At 38.9% G+C, this 18,616-nt stretch overlaps 2 protein-coding genes across 8 annotated transcripts in view; both read left to right on the top strand.

Annotated features, from left to right (window-relative positions):
- The window catches only part of mcf2lb (mcf.2 cell line derived transforming sequence-like b), a 33,646-nt gene extending 26,044 nt beyond the window's left edge, over window positions 1–7,602 (top strand). For 4 of the 5 annotated variants that reach the window (XM_040149295.1, XM_040149290.1, XM_040149293.1 and 1 more), the window contains exons 22-32: window positions 744–965; window positions 1,066–1,158; window positions 1,704–1,782; window positions 1,961–2,033; window positions 2,147–2,253; window positions 3,675–3,740; window positions 3,906–3,983; window positions 4,416–4,525; window positions 6,049–6,161; window positions 6,255–6,358; window positions 6,470–7,602. In XM_040149295.1, coding sequence (XP_040005229.1) covers window positions 744–965; window positions 1,066–1,158; window positions 1,704–1,782; window positions 1,961–2,033; window positions 2,147–2,253; window positions 3,675–3,740; window positions 3,906–3,983; window positions 4,416–4,525; window positions 6,049–6,161; window positions 6,255–6,358; window positions 6,470–6,549 — 1,125 coding nt within the window. In that variant the 3' untranslated portion in view covers window positions 6,550–7,602. The remainder of the gene's footprint in view (window positions 1–743; window positions 966–1,065; window positions 1,159–1,703; window positions 1,783–1,960; window positions 2,034–2,146; window positions 2,254–3,674; window positions 3,741–3,905; window positions 3,984–4,415; window positions 4,526–6,048; window positions 6,162–6,254; window positions 6,359–6,469) is intronic. The other variant, XM_040149291.1, reaches the window with a different exon arrangement.
- A 1,364-nt stretch (window positions 7,603–8,966) lies between these two features.
- phf11 (PHD finger protein 11) lies at window positions 8,967–18,520 on the top strand. 3 transcript variants are annotated; one of them, XM_040148232.1, is made up of 17 exons: window positions 8,967–9,202; window positions 11,807–11,911; window positions 12,013–12,146; window positions 12,331–12,365; window positions 12,502–12,593; window positions 13,365–13,416; window positions 13,492–13,547; window positions 13,657–13,679; window positions 13,912–13,982; window positions 14,082–14,170; window positions 14,295–14,302; window positions 15,137–15,171; window positions 15,267–15,331; window positions 15,638–15,788; window positions 16,872–17,240; window positions 17,342–17,413; window positions 18,135–18,520. In XM_040148232.1, the coding sequence occupies exons 1-17, from the start codon at window positions 9,092–9,094 to the stop codon at window positions 18,227–18,229; spliced, it is 1,563 nt and encodes a 520-aa protein (XP_040004166.1). In that variant the 5' UTR covers window positions 8,967–9,091; the 3' UTR covers window positions 18,230–18,520. The 3 variants fall into 3 exon arrangements, with proteins under 3 accessions (XP_040004166.1, XP_040004167.1, XP_040004168.1); XM_040148233.1 differs by having other exon boundaries at window positions 13,404–13,416; XM_040148234.1 differs by lacking the exon at window positions 8,967–9,202 and adding an exon at window positions 10,005–10,302.
- Window positions 18,521–18,616: the final 96 nt, after the last annotated feature.

Genomic DNA, 18,616 nt, shown 5'->3' on the forward strand with positions numbered 1-18,616 from the left:
ATAGGTCACTGACAGAAAATGGAAGACAGAGACACGCTGAGCGGAGCCTTTGAATACGATTCTGTTTAAGAGCCATGCTAAAGTGTGATGTCCTGGGATGGTCTCAAGCGCATTGGATTACTTGCATGGTTGTCTCAGTCATTTCAAGAGGGAAATGATCAACAAAGAAGGAGGATACCAAAATTGAGAGGGGAATACTGTTACAGTAAAAAGGAAAGAGCAAAGCAAAATTTGAAATTAAATATAAAAATTAAATATTAAATATAAATATTAAAAACTAAGCCTCCATCAAATTAGAATAAAGATATATAAAAATAAGAATACAAAATCACATTATATATATTATATGCAGTGCCTTTGGTGTTTATTGAACTGTCTATTTCATGTTACCTGCTGCACTTGTTCCATTGCACCAGCGTTGAATTGTCAGGAATTCAATTGTATTGTACCATGAGGGTCTACTTTATTCCCTGAGGATATATAGACTCAGCATATACAATAGTACAATGATATAATATATAAAAAGTGGTTAAAGGCAATGAATGAATAGACAGAGCTGTGCTACAACAGCAAGTCCATGGCCCCACGTTGCAGGTAGAGGCAAATGTTTACAAATCTGAATTTTAACACTCAAAAATCATGTTTCCTAACAAAAACTACACACAGCCCCATTTACCCTATCTTTGTTTTTCAAGTAGTCGGTCCATGGCAGCTCTATTATACAGCCTCTTTCCCTTTCTCAGGGTAATCTGAGTGAGCTGGGAAAGCTGCTGATGCAAGGGTCATTCAGCGTGTGGACAGAGCACAAGAAGGGTCATGCCAAGGTTAAGGATCTGGCCCGTTTCAAACCCATGCAGAGACACCTCTTCCTCCACGAGAAGGCCCTGCTCTTCTGCAAGCGGAGGGAGGAGAACGGGGAGGGCTACGAGAAAGCTCCATCATACAGCTTCAAACAGTCTCTGAATGTGAGCACCTCCACATAATTGCAATGTTGGGAATTATGTCCCATTTGTGTCCAATGTTGAAAAATGTTTTCCATTTCTACCTTGCTATCTTCTTTAACAGATGAGTGCTGTGGGCATTACTGAGAATGCAAAGGGAGACAACAAGAAGTTTGAAATCTGGTGCAACTCAAGAGAAGAAGTTTATATTGTTCAGGTACATAAGCACATAAAAAATAACGGTCTGGTGATATTCTACCTTTTTCTAATTTTCAACAAATCCCATGAAATTAGTAGGATCAATGAATTGATCCTATTAAAAAGTATTGTTTATATCGCCATAATGTAATGACTCTATGCCAGACTCATTGTTGCCAAAAACCTATAAAAAAAATACGTCAATGAGCCACAGTGTTGCATTGAATGACACATTCCTTCATTACAATAGTGACAGTTACTGTAGTTTATTTTGAGTCAATCCCTCATCCATGTCCTGGTGCCATAAATTCTCACTTGTATTTATTCATCTGAGGCTGAAAATGATCTCCAACACATGCAAAGTTCTATATTGTTTTAGTAATTTTTGCTGAGAACTACGGTGCCCAACTGTTTTAGGACAATGAGAAAAATAAAACATAAAGACTTTATCTTTTAAGTACTGTATTGGATGGGGCACGCAGTTTGCTGTCTTTCTCCAGGTAACAGTGGTAAGTGTTACACAGCCTGCACTGAGCCTTTTAATATTTAACTGTCCTATTTCAGGCACCAACGACTGAAGTAAAAACCACTTGGGTAAACGAGATCAGGAAGGTTCTGACAACCCAGCTGGAAGCGTGCAGAGGTACAGGAAGAAGATAAACCTCCCATTACAGGACATTTTTAAAAATTAATGTTCACTTTCAGGTCATGGTCACTAATATCTATGTTTAACCAGAAACTGAAAGACTAATAATTTAGCTATTATAATTATGAAAGTAAAATCATTGTTTTTAAGTTTCCAATCTCCCTCTGTGTTTCAGAAGCCAGCCAGCAGAGGGGACCAGACCAGGTTTTCCAGTTCCCTCCTGTGTCCAGTGGCACAGTAAGTCTCAGGTGAGTCTGTATTCCCCACCTCATTTATTCTCTCTGTACAATTTAACAAACGGTTTGATTTGTGGTGTCTTTTTAAAATTAAATTCTTACGTTCCACCTTTGTTTACCCGCAGTCCATTCAAGACTGGTCAGAAGAGCTTTAAAAAGGGAGAGGAGAGGAAAGCTGAGCCCTGCAGCCCTGATGTCAACTCCTCTTCTTCACCAAAGCCCACAGGAAAAGGTGAGTAGAGAGACCCAGAGAGATCCAGTTAGACAGATGCAACCCTTCGCTATCTTTTTTCTTTCAACAAATCTACCTTTAGCATTTGTAGTGCATGTATTGTACAAACTACACTTATTACTGCACCTCTTTGCTCCCCTTCCTCTGATAATTAATCCATGTCTTAACTTCTGTCTTCCCCACTGAAACATATATATAAAACCCTCTTTATTGATTTTATCCCTTTACATTTGCTTAACTTACCTTCTTCCTTCCTCCCTTCCTTCTTTGTGTCTGTCCTGTATTCTTGTTTTAACTCTGGGTCAGATGAGGCTGTGACAAGCCCTACCTCAGACAGAGCTGCTGTGGCTAAAAAGCGCTTTACTTTACAAGGCTTCAGTAACCTCAAAGCTCAGAAAGGTAACTGCAGGCCATTGTCAGCTCCCTGTCCAACACATCACATCATCTTTTTTACGTTTGTGAAATTAAAAATTGTGTCCCTAATTTAGTGAAAGTCAAAGAATTTTGTTGAGTCATTTAATGAATAGACATTGTGGAAATACGCTCATCGGCTTTCTAGCTGCGAGTTAGATGACAAGTTAGATACCATTCTTATGTCTGTATAGTGACTCGAGGAAGTTGAATCTCTCAGCCATGATATGATCCACAATTAGTCGCTTTTTACACTTCCGTTTTTGTACAGTTTAAACAAACAAGATATAACGTGTTAGCTAGTGAGCTCTAGAGGTGCTGGCAGGCAGGTTTTTTTTTTTTTTCTGTTTCCTCCTGTTTCCAGTTTTTATGCTCAGCTAAGCTAACCAGTTGCTAGCCATAGTCTTATACTTACCATACAGGCATAAGAACGGTATTGATCTTTTTTATCTCCTTTCTAGGCAAGTAAGCGAGTAAGCGTATCACCCAAAATGTTAAACTATTCCCCAAGCTATGTCCATGAAGGACAAAACTGAGTAAAGAAGTAATATATTTTAAAAACACCCGGTCAAATACTGCATGCTTCCCTCCACAGAGCCCTCAACTACTGATGATAAAAGTTTTACATTGCCCATGGCAGTCCTCCTGTCACCAGGTATCACACAGCTCCAGACCCCAGCTTTATTCAATCCAGTGCAATACAATGTTGCTTCTATTACACAAAAAGAATTTCTCCCTTTCAAAATGCATTGCAGCATTGAGCTCCATTTTGCAGTTGCCCCCCTTATAAGTATTAGTTTACCTCTGTATTAGTTTTTCCTCAACCTCTCTAATTTACCATGTGTCTGTCATTCTAGTCAGAGCTGAAAATTGCAGTTTCCCCTTTGACTCTTTTTTTTTTTCCCACTCCTCTTCAGCTTTTTTACCTTTTGCTTGTCAGTATACTGGCCGAGGTTTCTTTCTTGCCTTAACAACCATTCTTGTCTCTCCTTTTTCCTGCTTCATGGTAGGATCCCCCACTAGCCCCGATCACAAGACGAAACGCCAGAGCGACCCTACGCCATTCGGCTTTAAAGGTAGTTAGTCTGTTCAGCAACAACTGTGTACTCTCCCTGTCTGGTTAGTTGTTCATCCATGATGCCTGATCACAGCCCGAGGCCTCTAGCACTGATGGGTTGGATTGGCTGTAGCTGCTGCAGGGTGAGTGACTGGCTGTCTTTTCATTGCCTCCTGTCCTTCAGATGCAGGTCCTCCTCCCCTCCACCTGAGCAGGGCCAGGTGGTTCAGCACCTCTAGTCTCTTACAGACAAAGTTGAGAGGTACACTGGCACGAGTTGGCTCACGTTGGCTGTGTGTTGGGTCCACTGTTTCACTATTATACACCCTTTATAGACCGTCTATCTCTATTTCTGCTTTAGTGAGAATCGTAGGAATGCCCACTGATATGGAGAAATGGTTGCCTGCCACTTTATTTCTTTGTTTCCGTCAGAGAGTTTAAAATATAGAGCTGCATGCCCGTCTACCCAGTCGTAGAGTTTTTGATATTAGCTATTGGACTGGTTGTGTCATGCTGGGATTCCTGGGATTAGCGCTGCTACCTTCTCTGTTCAAAAGAGCTTTTTCTGGGGTTTTTTTTTTTTTTCACTCTTTCACACTTATAGGTCTCTCACTATGGGTCACTCACATGTCTGACAGCAGGTGAAGTTAAATGTTGCTGTAAACTAAACACCTGCGTTTCCCTTTTCCCTCAGGCTGGAACAAGGCTTCCCTGTCACTGGATGCCTCAGAGGAGCATGACGGCTATTCCAGCGCTGAGGATCCTCTTAACTCTGATCCAGAGGACGACAGCAGCAAGAAACTGGTGAGTCACTGTGCGTGACAAACATGTCAGCCTGCCTGCGTATTAATCACACTGTGGAGACAAAAGCCTGATTACACAGTCAAATTATAGGGACTCACCTCCTGTCTGGGGACAAAAAGCTGATCCCCACAAGGTAAACCACTGAATGTTTTGCTTTTTTGTTAAGTTTACAGTAGGGGTTGGGGTGAGGCATGTTGTGATTGCAATTAAAGTTAAGGGTAAGTATAGTTTATTAGATGGTGTTGATGATGTGAAGAGGATAAAGGAGACTCCGCTGACACCGTCTTGATTGCATGTAAAGGTTTATTACAAAGAAGGACAGCATCAAGTCAAGCATCTGCAGATCTGCTTTTGAGAGGGTGTGAAGCCGATGAACCACTCTGAAAATCAGCCGTGGTCACCGACTCTTAAATAGGGCAGTTGTTTTCTTAAAAACTGTCACTCACATATGGTTTCAGTTACAAAGCATTAACCTCCTTTTCAAGCTATGAGGCACCCTCTGAGGACCTTTGACCTAAGGCCTCTGAGCCGTGCCTCTATTTTCAACACATGGTTTCAATTCTACATATATGACCATACACCTCATAGGTCTCCAGGGAATAAATGTAAGTCAATGCAATGTCCTCCCAAGTGACAAACACAAGTCTGCGCTTTTGTGTGCGTGTCTCGTGCATAAGTGTGAAAACCATGTAATGAACCCATGTGATGCTGAAAGTCTGCTGAAACCAATACATGTGAAATAGTTAGCAGCTGTGTACTGTAGCTGTACCATCTTTGGTCACATGAGCTCATGATCCATTTTATAGTGAACACTGTCCTCTTTGCCCATACAATATTACTTTTACTGTATGTTAATTTTCAACTAGGTCCATTTTTTTCCCCCCATTTCTATGGATTTTAATGTTTTATCAAATGTGAAACAAAATGTTACTGTTTTTTTGACAATCAACTATTTTAACAACATTTCTCAATTATACTAGTAGGTAATGGCGCAGACCACATGTAATGGTTTACGTATATACATTTTTTTTTTTTTTAATTTACTTTTAATTACAGCTGCTTTTTTTTTTATTTGGCCACTTGGGGGCAGACAGAGACCATCATTAATTTGAAGTAGTCATTCTGGCCACCTGATGAATTAAAGTCCAATATTCACTTTCCTTTTAGCTCTGCTTTGCTCTACACTCATTCCTGAGTAAAATAAATTGGCTTTATAAGCTGCTAAATGCTCCACTTTGTTTGCCAGCTAGTCACTAACTTTGTCTGTGTGCAGTTTGCTGCTGGCAGGTAGCACACAATTGGTTTATCTCAACATTTTGCAGAAAACAGCTGCCTGCTGTGGCCGGAAACCTCATTTGAGCCATTGTTATTATAAAAGTACTAATTAGTGCAGCTTTAAAGGAGATATGTTTCGACCTGAATTGTTTGTCCGTTCATAGCACAAAATAATCGATCGGACAAAGCTCCTGATTTTCTGATTCCAGTATGTATCCTTGTCTGCTTCTTACCTTGACTATGAACAGTGTGCTGGAAAATATACAGTGATGTCCGACTATGAGAAGGGCAGCGCTCAAGAGCTCTCAGTGAAGAGTGGAGACATGGTGCAACTGGTCAAAGAGGGAGATGACGGACAGTGGTGAGTGTACAGCCTTACTGCTGCCTATTAGAAATAAAAGCAATTATAGCAGCACTACTATTATACTACTTTTGTGTGTTGGTGGTCGTGCAGGTTTGTACGTAACCTGAGCACCACTAAGGAGGGCTGGATCGCCGCTGCTAATCTTATCACACTCATTGGAAAGTCCAAGTCTTGCCAGTCTCTCACCAGCTCAGGTATTCAAACAACATAACGCAAATAAAGTGTGAGAGACAACTAACACATGATGGTCAGGCAAGTGTACCACATCTAAACCTTCATCTTCAATACGTGCGTGTTTCTAACAGAAGGAAGTGGCTCTGGAAACCTCAGCACATCGTCCAGCTGCAGCGAGACCTACACGAGCTTCTCTGACATCAAACCCTGAACTCCCGAGCACTTCCTCCACCACCAAACTGCCCACCTGAATGCTAGCATCATGTGGCTATCTGTGCTGTAATGCTACCATCAGTACTCATAAGTATTTTGTCACATTTCCACAGAGAGCTGTATTTTTTCATTAGTCACATGTACAACATATTATGAGAATGGCACATGCTCTAGATTTGACTGTGGTGCCATCGTACCGAATACAGTACATACGGTAATTTCATAGTAGTGTAAAGTGATCTTCCTCTAGTCACACACTCGTCTGTTTATTTTCTATGCAGGATCCGCACGATTATAATGTAATAGATGTATGAATGGGCCAGCAGGACTGTTCTCAGTTAATGCATCTATTTGTGTTCGCATTAAAAATGGGGAAAGATTAGTGATCAAATGTGGATGACAGTTGTCTGTGTGTTCATATGCACCTACTCACCCAAGAGTTTACATTTACACTGTTACTGTAAATATAAAAGAAGAAGAGAAATAAATGCATACAGCTTGTTTAGCTTGAATGAATGTTTTCTGAAACCAAATCACCCCTATGTCCTCTGCTTTTCTTTTCCCCTTCACATTCGTTTATTTATTTGTAAGAAACGAAAACGCCCACATATATTCAGTCAATTTTTAATTTGCTTCTAATCTTTTCTCCCTTCTTTGTTTTCACTCTCTTCCTGTCTGTCATTTATCTCTCTGTTGTCAGCCTGTCATTAGAAACCTGTTCTGCCACCAGCTGTCCGGACGGCGTGTATGAGCTTTCTGTCTTTTTGGGTCTCTGAAGGCCTCGTGGTCTTACTCTCTGTGGGTTTTCATGTACGCTACAGTTTAAAAATGTTTCTCAGTGTGAATAATGAGAGGTCACTGTATAGCGCTAACTTATTCCCCGCGGAGGGATCATGTTCTGAATGTAGATATTGTTCATTAATATCTGTCTGTCATGAAATGTTTGTTATCAGAGATGCTATATTGTAAATTAAGTACGTCAATGTCACTACTTTGTGACTTGTCTAATTTTTTTTTTATATATAAACGACTTGTGATAATTCAATCACTGTCTGTGTGTGTGTGTCTAGTTTTGCAGGCTTCATACCACCTGACTGCATTAAATGGTACTCTTATGTCTCGTCTCTTTAGCTCTTTTGTAGCTAAATATTGATAAATTTTTCTGTGACTACAGTTAAAAAAAAAAAAAAAACAATAATTAAATACCTGGACCATTAAATGGTCAGATTTTACAGACAAAGATATGTGAGGGCTAAGAGAGTTTAAAGATGGATATACTCAGGAACCAGAAAGAAAAGTTAAACTGTCCAACTGGGTTGCCAGGTTTGTTAAAAACCCCATTTACACTTTCATCTGAAACTTGCAGGCCAAGTACAGTACACTGCCATGAAAAATACCACTTTTATCATAAACTGGCTTTTCTTTTTTTGTTTTTGTTTTTGTTCTTGGTTTTAGACAAACTGAAATAAGCATATTATCAACATTCACTGGCGAACAATTGAAACTCTGAATCTTGGGTTTTGGAGCTCCGGCAGCCAAGTTTCTAAACCAGCAAATTTGCTTTGAAGGTCACAAATCTAAGCAACACAACGAATCTTTGTCGATTACAGCAGATGAAAACTGTCCACATAAAATCTTTTAGAGGCAGAAAAAAGGCAGAAACATAAAATCATGTTTGTGGTAGAATTAAATTAACATATATAGTATTGCTGATGCCAAAAGATACTTTTAATGATAATATAACACAAACTGAAACACAAAATGAAAACAAAACTTACAGTGGGCAGCTGTTCTAATGTTCGGGGATGGCAGCCGTCCAATGTTAAGAAACTGAGTACCATAAATTAAAATGATACATTTATGTAGGACCAGTGATTACTGGAATTAAACCGAGCAAATGAAAGTCCCTGAGAGTTGTGTTATCCTAAACTTATTAAAATATTTTTAGAGCCGTAAGTTACTATTTTCATGACCAAATAGCTACCATTGAGAACACCAAAGACAAAAAATTAAATAAATGAAAATAAAATTAAAAGAATTTAGTATTCTCCACATGCTGATGAAACTTACAGAAATAAAGCCTAAAGCATGACATTTTGTGGTTTTTCTTTTAAATACTCTGCACATGTTACAGATTTTATTTAGCTGCCAGACAGCAGCAAACAAAAATCTGGGGTGATTCATTTCCTAACCTCAGTATTTCAAAAATCCAGGCCACAGTCGCGATTATTTTTACGGGTAAAACATAATACAGATGGGCAAAGAAGATCTGGAGGACACATTCGTTTTTTTTCCCTGGAAATAACTTAAATTTTCCTAAGATTGAAATACCCGATGGGGAAATATTGTGCGCGACGGGGGGGATGTTTCGGTTACTACCTGGCAACCACCCACCAAAAGATTGGGCGGCGAAATTAACATCAGGAAGTAGTTCATGAATATGAGGGTTCTGGCTTAACGTGGACTAAATTGACTATTGCCGAGCTTTAACAGAAATAATAATAATAATATTTCAGATACTCAAACACCAGTCGGTAGGTATGAACCACTGTCGCAAAGTGACCTGCCTACTTTGTCACCTTTCCGAGGAGACGGAGGTAACCGGACCGTTGTCGACTAAAGATCAGGTCACCGCTCATCAGAACTGTCTGGTAAATATGAGCATTTTTGTCTTTGACTTTTCATTCACTTCCAACGAGGAGCCAGCGGAGCTAAAGTTGGCAGCGGGCCGTGGGTCGTAATACTGGCACCGAGATTAGCTGAAAAGGAGACGAGGGGGCGGAGAGCGAACGATAAAACCGTTGTTTTGTTCACGTTTGGTGTCTTCATTTGAGAGAATGGAGATCGATATGATCACAGGAACTCCGGTCGGAACTTCCCTCCGCACTTTGCGTGCTGTGCCCTACGCGCAAAATAGCCAAGTCATTGCCAAGAAGGAGAAAGTTAACTCTTTCCTCTTGGCATTTCTGGTACGGATCCTTTAACGTTAAATGTAGTTACTTACTTACTTATTTATTTAAACAACTGGCAACACACATTTCTATTGACTGAGTTCACTTTTTCAAAACCCTAAAGAAAGTTCTCTTTTTACCGACATGCAGCTCAGCACAACAGATAAAATAAAATAAAATAAAATGAAAAACACATAATACACATTTCAAGGGCAACTCTGGTGCCAGGACACTGACAGCACGAGTCTCACTATAGTCTTTCAGCTGTCTTTTATTTATTTATTTATGTGGAATGAACCCAGATTGTATTACAGCAAAAAAAGAAGGCCACTTCACTATTGCATGGAATGTGCAATCTTACCATATACACTCACCAAGCACTTTATTAGGAAGGCCTGCTTATTCATGCAATTGTCCAATCAGCCAATCATTTGGAAGCAGTGCAAGGTATAAAATCGTGCCGATACAGGTCAGGGGCTTCAGTTATTGTTCCAATCACACATAAGAATTGGAGGGAAAAAAATGTGATCTCAGTGAGTTTGACTGTGGCATGATTGTTGCTGCCAGACGAGCTGGTTTGTAGCATTTCGGAACCTGCTCATCTCCTGGGGATTTTCACACGCAACAGTCTCTGAAGTTTACTCCGAGCAGTGCGAAACAAACAAAAAACATCCAGTGAGCGACAGTTTCTGTGGACGCCTCGTTGATGAGAGAGGACAGAGGAGAATGGCCAGACTGGTTGGAGCTGATACAAAGGCTACAGTTACTTGGTGACTCAAACTGGTTTAATGAACATGACGGTGAGTTCAGTTTACGTCACCTTTAGGATGTGGTAGAACAAGAGATTCACAGCATGAATGTGCAGCTGACAGATCTGCAGAAATTATGGGATGTAGTCATGTCTACATGGACCAGAGTCTCAAGTGCGTCCAACATCTGGTGGAATCAACTCCAAATAGAACTGAGGCTGTTTTGAAAGCAAAGGGAGGCCCTACTCAGTATTAGTATGGTGTCCTCAATAAAGTGAGCACATGAGCACAAACTTTCAACCTCTATATGGAAAATAATTCCTGTATGCGGTTGAGATATGGATAGTAAGGTGGAAGGAGAAGTGACACCACCCTGGGATGTGCTGTAAACCGCTCCCTGACTGGGAGAGATTGGTGAAACACCGCATCGTCTCATATTCTAATTGTGGATTTTAGGGATGATGTTTGCATAGCTGAAGAAAGAGACACAAGCAATCTCTTCCTAGTGTATCGATGAGCTCAGTTCAATCACGCGAGAGACAGAATCTGTCTCATATACAGTAACAGAGCATCAGCTGTTTCTTCATTTGAATTATTAGTGTCATCAGATACGGATACTGCAAACTATCCTAGACTTAAGATAGGTTGCCTGTACAAGTTTCCTGGAATGTCTTTCGTCTACCCATATCATCCTTACATTCTTTCTGTCACCAGAGCTGAGGTAAGCATGCTCAAATATGAGAGCCTAATGAACTTACGAACTCTTGTCCCTTGTGCTTGTGCAACGCTCATTAAGGGAAAAAAAATACATTCTATCACAAACAATTACAAAATGTTCTGGATTCAGCCTCACCTGCCCCCTTTCCTTACCTGGCACTAGTCTTTCATAGAGGTCATCAAGGAATGAAAATAAGTGCTCAGTGTTGTATGTCCCAATTAGGATATAATGCATTTTTATCTTTTTATTTCAGTTTAGATGTAGATGTAGCAGCATGTAGCAAATTGCAGTCAAGTTCACATAACGTAAATATAACCATTTTAGCAATGGTATATAAATGTGCAAAATGAACTATAAAAACAGAGGTTTGGTGGTGGTTGAGTTTGAGTGAATTTTAAAAGATATGGTTATTGAATAAATTTTGTGTCCGATCAATGAAAGTCACACTTTAGCCCACGTTGACTTGTGTTGGACTAACTGTGTGAAGAGTTTTGAAAATGTGGAAAAAATTGTAAGTGGGGTGATCTCAGGTAAAGAGGGACATTTTTTTTTTTCCTTTTCGTTTAAACAGGTCATATAAATGATTTTAAAACAAGTTCCATCGACATAAATTCCGTCTGTCACCCTCTTTTGCAGAACGGTAATTTTTATTTTGTGGTTGAGTGGGACATTTTGGTTGGTAAAGTGGGTCACTTAACTTTAACATTAAAACTTATGCATTTGAGCAATCATATTTATTCAGATATCTCTGTTTAATCCAGACACCTAGATATCTTTGAATTACAGTGTTACTGTCCAAGACATTCTCTCCTCACTTGTGTTGTTTCTGTTTCACAGTTATTTTCCTCTGGTATTTATTGTCGGAATTCACCACAGTTTGATGACCTGTTTGGTTTCTCCGTGGAGGATGTGATGAATGAGGTCAAACGAGGAAGCAAGCTGGTAAATATTCTTGACTTTCTCAGATCTCAAAAGGCCTTATCCACTAATTTTGTGCTTGAAGCTATTTTTAATTGGCTACTCATTTCTTTTTTTTGCATTAGAATTGTAAAAATTGTAAGAGAAAGGGCGCCACTGTTGGTTGTGAAGTCAGACGCTGCAAGAGGTCCTACCACTACCCCTGTGCTATTAAAGAGGGAGCTAAGACTATTGAAGATCCAGAAGAGGGGAATTATGGGTAAATCCAACACATCTGTTTACCTGTACGTCTAGAAAAATAGTCCTGCATTCTAAAAACGCCTGTACTGCAGTTACATGTTTATTTGTTGGAAGAAACACCTGTTTCATTGCAGTTGAAAATAAATTCACAGAAACAACTGATTATTATTGTTAAAACTGCCTTTATGTGTTTTATGTATCAGGCTATACTGCTGCAAACACTACCAGCAGCTACAGAGTAAGTGAGCATCTTTGAATTTTTGACATTCATTCTGTCTTACTGTGACAGTGTTTACTGTGGTTTTTTTTTTTTTTTTTTTTTTTTTTTAAATTCCAATTTATGAGATAATACCTGATGATTTTTTCTTTTTTAGGACCAGAAAACAATGATTGTATAAATGGGCCTGTCTCTTCCTGCACAATAAACGGAACCTCCAGCAATCCCAGTGCAGCTGGATCATCTAAGGTTTGGTTGATGGAGCCATCTGCTACATAGACTTAAAGCACATCACTTAAAACTGCAAATCTTGGAAAAATGCTAAGTCATTTCCTAAAACAACTGGGCACTGTAGTCTTCATTAAATGTCACTCAAGGAGGAGGAAAGAGTGCTTTCCTTGGGGACTATTTTCAGGGGCGGATTAATACACATTTTGTGCTCTAGTGAGTAATTACGGCAGCAGGAGGGTTTATGTAGGGTTAACTCAAAATAAACTCCAGTGGCTGTGTTCATGATAACGAAGGTACACGTCATCCAGTTCATTGATGTGGCTCATTGATGTATTTTTAGTTTTTTAGTTTAATAGTTTTTGGAGAATAATGTCAACAGGAAAATCTTGTTAATACGATGAATTAATTATTGGTTTTGGTATTTTCATGACCTTTGTCAATATAGGTGTAGTTGTTTTTAAATTTCTGCATTTATTTCATGAAGTAAATTGAAATTTTTCTGTAGCCCAGTAAGAAAAATCAGATCAGATGTTTAGTCTGGCTCCAAACTCTGTTTAGTAAGTAATGATATCCATGTTTATTTTCATGAGCTATATTGCCTTGCCTGTGAGAATCTAGAAGGAAATATCAGCTTGGAGAGTTTTTCTAATAGCACTATTATGTAAGTATGTTCACATTTTGCCTTTTTTATCTTCCTTTACAAGGTTATAACTAAATATTTCTGTTTCTAATCTGCTCTTAACATCAATATATGATCACATTGTGAAAACCAGGCATTTGTGTTTTTAGGTGACACATTGTGACAAACATGCTCCCTCATCATATAAGAGGAACGCCAATGGTAAGTCCTGCTCGGAGTGTCCAGTGTCTTCTGTTTTTAGGGTGTTTTACCTCTGAGTATCTTTCTACCTGACAGACGATTCTACAGCGGCCGGACCGTCTGTTGGCAGTACAATGCGTTTGCCTTCCAAGGTTCACATATTATTCATAATCGCTTAAAATAAAGCTTGTTTTATAGTATTTCTTTTCTTTTCCGAATGATTCTGTGATTTTAATCATTCTGCTTTTGTTTTTGAAACAGAGACGGTTGAGTTTCACTGACAAGTAAGTGTGCGAAATTTGCAGCAAGGACTTGGCTGTTCAGCCTTTTTTCCTTCAATGTTTTGAGACTTTTGTGTGGAATGTGCAGCAACTCATAATCATTTTTGTACAATAAATTCGATTTGCTAATCATCTACATTTTTTTATTAACAATAACGTCCTTGCTTTTGTTTCCTGCTGCACCGTCACTTTTTGCTTTCCGTAAATTGCTTAAAAAGTCTCTCCTTTGCCTCAGACAGGAGGAGAGCCCCTCTAAATGTAACTTTGGAGGATGGACAAAGATAATATATGATTCTTCAAATTCAGGTTAACCCACTTACATTAAGTGAGAGAATGTAACCTATGTGGGTTTAGCAGTCTAAACCAGTTAACATACTGATTTATATGATTCCCTGTCTTCTACAGATGAGAATGTACCCAACGCAGAAATGCAATTATTCGCCCCTTTAGAGTCAGATTTAGAGGAAAGTGCAAATTCTGTTCCTGAGCAACAAGTAAGTCTAATTTTACATATTAATTATTCTTGACAAATACCCTTATTAGAGGCTGAAGATGTTTAATAAGCTGATATCAATCTTCTCTCTCATTCATTTTTTCCACTTTGCGACTGTGCCTCAGTTTATCGGGTAAGACCAATTCTGTGATTCATTGAAAATAAGGATATTTACAATGCAGTATACACTATGGTACAGAGAAGAAACACCTGTAAGATTTAATGCAATGAAATAAAATAGTCCTGCAATAAATATACGGGACTAACAAGGTTCAGGTTTTGTAGAAGCTTCTAATTTAGACTCATTTCTGTGTTGTTTTTGTGTTTGTTTGTTTTTTTGTTTTCTTTTTTTTTTTGCAGTTAATGGAAGTGTTGTGTTGCAGTATATTAAGAAGATGTTGCTATTTTTTGTTAACCTCATTTATTGCTCATATTAGAAGGAAAAATATTTTTGAGTATTTTCTGTTGTTTTTTATTTATTTATTTATTTTTTAATGATATAATTGCAAATTGAATGTCTTGGGGATTGGAACTCTTGTTCAGACAAAACAAGCGACCTTAAGATGCCATCTTAGGCTCTCAGAACTTGTGATGGGAAGTTTTCAATTTTATTTATTTATTTATTTATTTACATTTTTATAGACTGAACAAGCACTACATGGACTAATCTAATGATCAAATAAGCTATAATTGACAGCTCACATTATTATTAGCTACAGTCCTACATGTTGCACTAAAATGCAATCCAATACAACACGACCGCAATCCACAGCCCTAAACGTGACCACAGAGTTTAATTATCACCTCTCCGACACACTGTCAACAACTATAAAAAATGAAATGTTAGATTTTATTGCAGGGCTGTTGTATTGGATTACATTAACGTGTACAGTATCTCTTTCCTCTGGTCACTCAGTTTGAAAAAGACAGTATAGTATAATTTCTTGATGATGTTGCACCTTCACAGAAAAGACACAGAGACTCCCACAGCATCCACCTCAGGTAAATGGGCACAGCAGAATCTGTGTATACAGAGTATGTAGCTAAGACATAAAGCTGTATACAAATGTTTTTAAACTCCTGCTGTCCCCCTTTAGGAAATCAACAGGAGGATGAGAGCAGCGGTAAAAATACAGATGAAGATGAAACAATCGAACATTCAGTGAGTTGCGACTACATAGTGCATCATTATTGTCAAACAATATTGTTTCCTGCCTTCAAAGTATATGTCTGCTTTTTCTTAATAGCTACACATTCTCTGGTCATGCTCTGCACTTAAGCAGTTCTTGTAATTTCTCATTCAGTGCAGGGGTAGTTTTAGTCTTTCTATCTGATATTCACAATGTTTACTCATAGCTTCATAAAGCTAATTTGAATTAGTCTGCTTGCAAAGGATATTTAATCGCAGACTGTAGATACATTGTATGTGAGAGTGATATTTGGTTTTATCGTCATCACTGCCTCTTAGGGCGCTGATTCAGAGAGTCTGCTGCTTCGTTCGGAGATCTGCACAAAGGCTCAGTCGGTTTCAAAGACAAGTTCTCCAGTCTCACCTCAGACAGTATCAACTACATATACCAAAGTGATTTTGGTGGAGATGGAAAAGAGAGAGGATGAAGGCAAGTTTTCCCGTGGCAGAGCAGTTTGTTTCAAATGCAGTCGGATGATACATTTTTAAAAGTGTGTCAGGAACTTGGAAAAGAAGATACAAATTCAATAAAAGTATTATATAAAATATTGTACAAGACAGATATTATATATAGTACAAGACTGATACTGAGTCTTGATCGTGGTCTTACGGGGCTTGTATAAGCTAGAAAGAAATCCTATGCTTACTACCATATGTTGACTCTCAATAATAACAGCATTGATCATTTACATCAATTGGTGAACATTTTTTCACGATAGCAATGCTAAGTTGCTGATGTGGAGCAGGTATAATGTTTACCATGTTCAGCATCGTAGTTTTAGCATGTTAACATGATAACATTTGCTAATTGGAAATAAACACAACATATAGCTGAGGCTGATGGGAATGTCATTAGTTCTTTCGTCATAAACTAAATTATTGGAGAAAAAAATCATTTTGACCTGATGATGGCACTAGAAGAAAAATTAAGTGATAGCCAAAGTCAAGTTCATCCTGAGGAGAATATGAATGTCTGCACAAAATTACATGGCGCTCTATCCAATAGTTGTTGAAATATTTCAGTCTGGACCAAAGCGATGGACCGACCAACCAACTGTGCCATCCCTAGAGCCATGCTGCCCCCAGACTGTAACAGCATGACACAGCATGACACCATTCATATGTGAACTGTGTTCACAAATGAACTGAGTGTGTTGTGTGAAAGAGCACATACTTTGAACCTTTTTGCATTATAACATATCTTATTAATATAACATTTGTAAGAAATGTGTTCAAAAATATTTGCCTAGTGATGACAGTGAATTGAGGAGTTAAAACTGCTACAGATCGCAGTACAGACAGAGCATTACACGAGCCTGGGTGAATGAGTCCAATCAATTTGGGTAAAATAAATAATATATGAGAAACACTTGTCTGGTGAGCTGAGGAAGGTGCTATTGTTGCACAAAGTTTGGAAAGTTAAAAAAAATCAAATCAAAAATGATGATACTGCAACGTATGGTGGTGATGTTATGTAAGGTGTGATAACACATGGAGCTGGCTCTTTTCTCAGGGTCCAGTCCTGAGAAGAATCCTGTCCACAGTCCTGATCAACACACTGCTGGACCCTATGTCCCACGGCAAAGCTCCACTCGGACCCCTCCCTCTCCTGACCACTCCAAACCCCACAGTGTTACCGGCTCACTTCCGTGCACCAGCTTGGCCATTTCCCCGGCTCCACATGAAACCATTTGTGTTTCCCTCATCTCCTCCTCTCCCTCTCCCGTGGCCCCCACCTTTGACCCAGAGCCCACCATCGACTCCCCTAGTTTCTGGAAAAGCTGCAACGCGGCAGGATGCACACAGGCCATCTTTACTGATTTCATAACTGAGATGAACGATATCTCCAGCAGAATTCAGTCAGACCAGGCCAGCCAGGGGGGTGAGAGAGGATTCAAGATACTCACAAGTACCTTGGACAACATCTCTGTCTCACACTTACTTTTTTAACACTGCAATGTAAGCTCTCTTTTCCTTCCCCAGATTATGATCTTGCACTTATAGTGATGGAGACTTCTGGGAAGCTGGCAGAGCTCGTGGCCAAGCAGCAGAAAGGTGAAGTACACTCTTAACCACGTGGCTCCAAGGATGGCAATGTGGGTTAGTACCTTTGCCCCTCACTTGGTCAAGAGCAGTTTAGCATCACCGTGAAAACGTGTAAGGAACCTAATTGTAGCACTCAGCAAAGGCTGAAGTAGAGTCTAGACTGATGAAAGTTGAGCTAGGGGTAACAATGTAGAGCGGAGCCTCATCAAGCTGAGAGTGAGAGATCAAAAAGTGGACTCTGCAAAGGTTAAACCCTTTTGATTTGGACAACGTGACCTTTCTTTTGGCACCACCCTCAGGCCAAACTTTAATTTGGCTCCACAATTTGCGGACAATATTGTTTTGTCTGGTCGGTAAATTTCTCTAGTGCTGCTAAGTGTTTAGACTTTAGGGCATGTTTACTGAGGCCCTTCGTTAGGCCCTAAAATTGAGTCTAAATTGAGTTTGTCCTTATTTAATATTGTGATGCACACGGAGCTGCAATAATTAGTCAATGAAAACTGTTAGATTGCAGGAAAATTAAAAGGCTCAAACTACTAAAACTATTTTGATAATCAATTGTTTCATTAACTTTTCAAGCAAAAATGCCAAATGTTTCAGCTTTTTTTAAATATATTTCACCAGGTTTTATGATTTTTAATCTTCTAACAAGCACTTAATTACACATAAATTCAACATTGCCATTTTGTTATAGTAATGAATGTATGAAGACAATATATTGTTTTTACAGAGCTACAACGGAAACAAACAGAGCTGACAAAGGCAGCAGCAGCTATGAAGGAGGTCGTCTCAGCAGTGAGAAGAGTCCATCCACAGCTTCTATAAGAACACGGACATCTGGGTTTACATTTAACCTGCTCTTCTTCTGGGTCTGTGATTCCCACTGTTGTGTATTTCTAATTATTCGCGCTGATATTTTTAAATTTTTATACAAACAGCACAATAATATTTTTTATTGATTATGCCATAATATGTACAGAACTGGATAGGGTTTGCTATGGAAATATAAAACTGTACTAATATTTGGTACGAATAATTTAAAAGCCCTCGGAAGATTTAAAATACTGAATCTTGCGATATGATCTCAGATTTCAGCCTGTGATCGTGATCATGATCATGATCATGATCCTGATCCTTTTAGAAATCAGCTGAAGATGTTGCAGTTCCATTTAGAAAATATATTACACAGAAATACTGAACGTGAAGAATTGG

This window comes from Xiphias gladius, chromosome 16 (assembly GCF_016859285.1).
Source record: "Xiphias gladius isolate SHS-SW01 ecotype Sanya breed wild chromosome 16, ASM1685928v1, whole genome shotgun sequence".
Lineage (NCBI taxonomy): Eukaryota > Metazoa > Chordata > Actinopteri > Istiophoriformes > Xiphiidae > Xiphias > Xiphias gladius.

What these genes read in the sequence shown, in the direction of transcription:
- phf11 (XM_040148232.1), top strand. Translation starts at nt 9,092, where the DNA reads ATGAACCACTGTCGCAAAGTGACCTGCCTACTTTGTCACCTTTCCGAG. An exon ending in TCAAACGAGGAAGCAAGCTG is followed by an intron (nt 11,912 to 12,012) that starts GTAAATATTCTT and finishes TTTTTGCATTAG; the next exon opens with AATTGTAAAAATTGTAAGAG. An exon ending in GGAAAAGAGAGAGGATGAAG is followed by an intron (nt 15,789 to 16,871) that starts GCAAGTTTTCCC and finishes CTCTTTTCTCAG; the next exon opens with GGTCCAGTCCTGAGAAGAAT.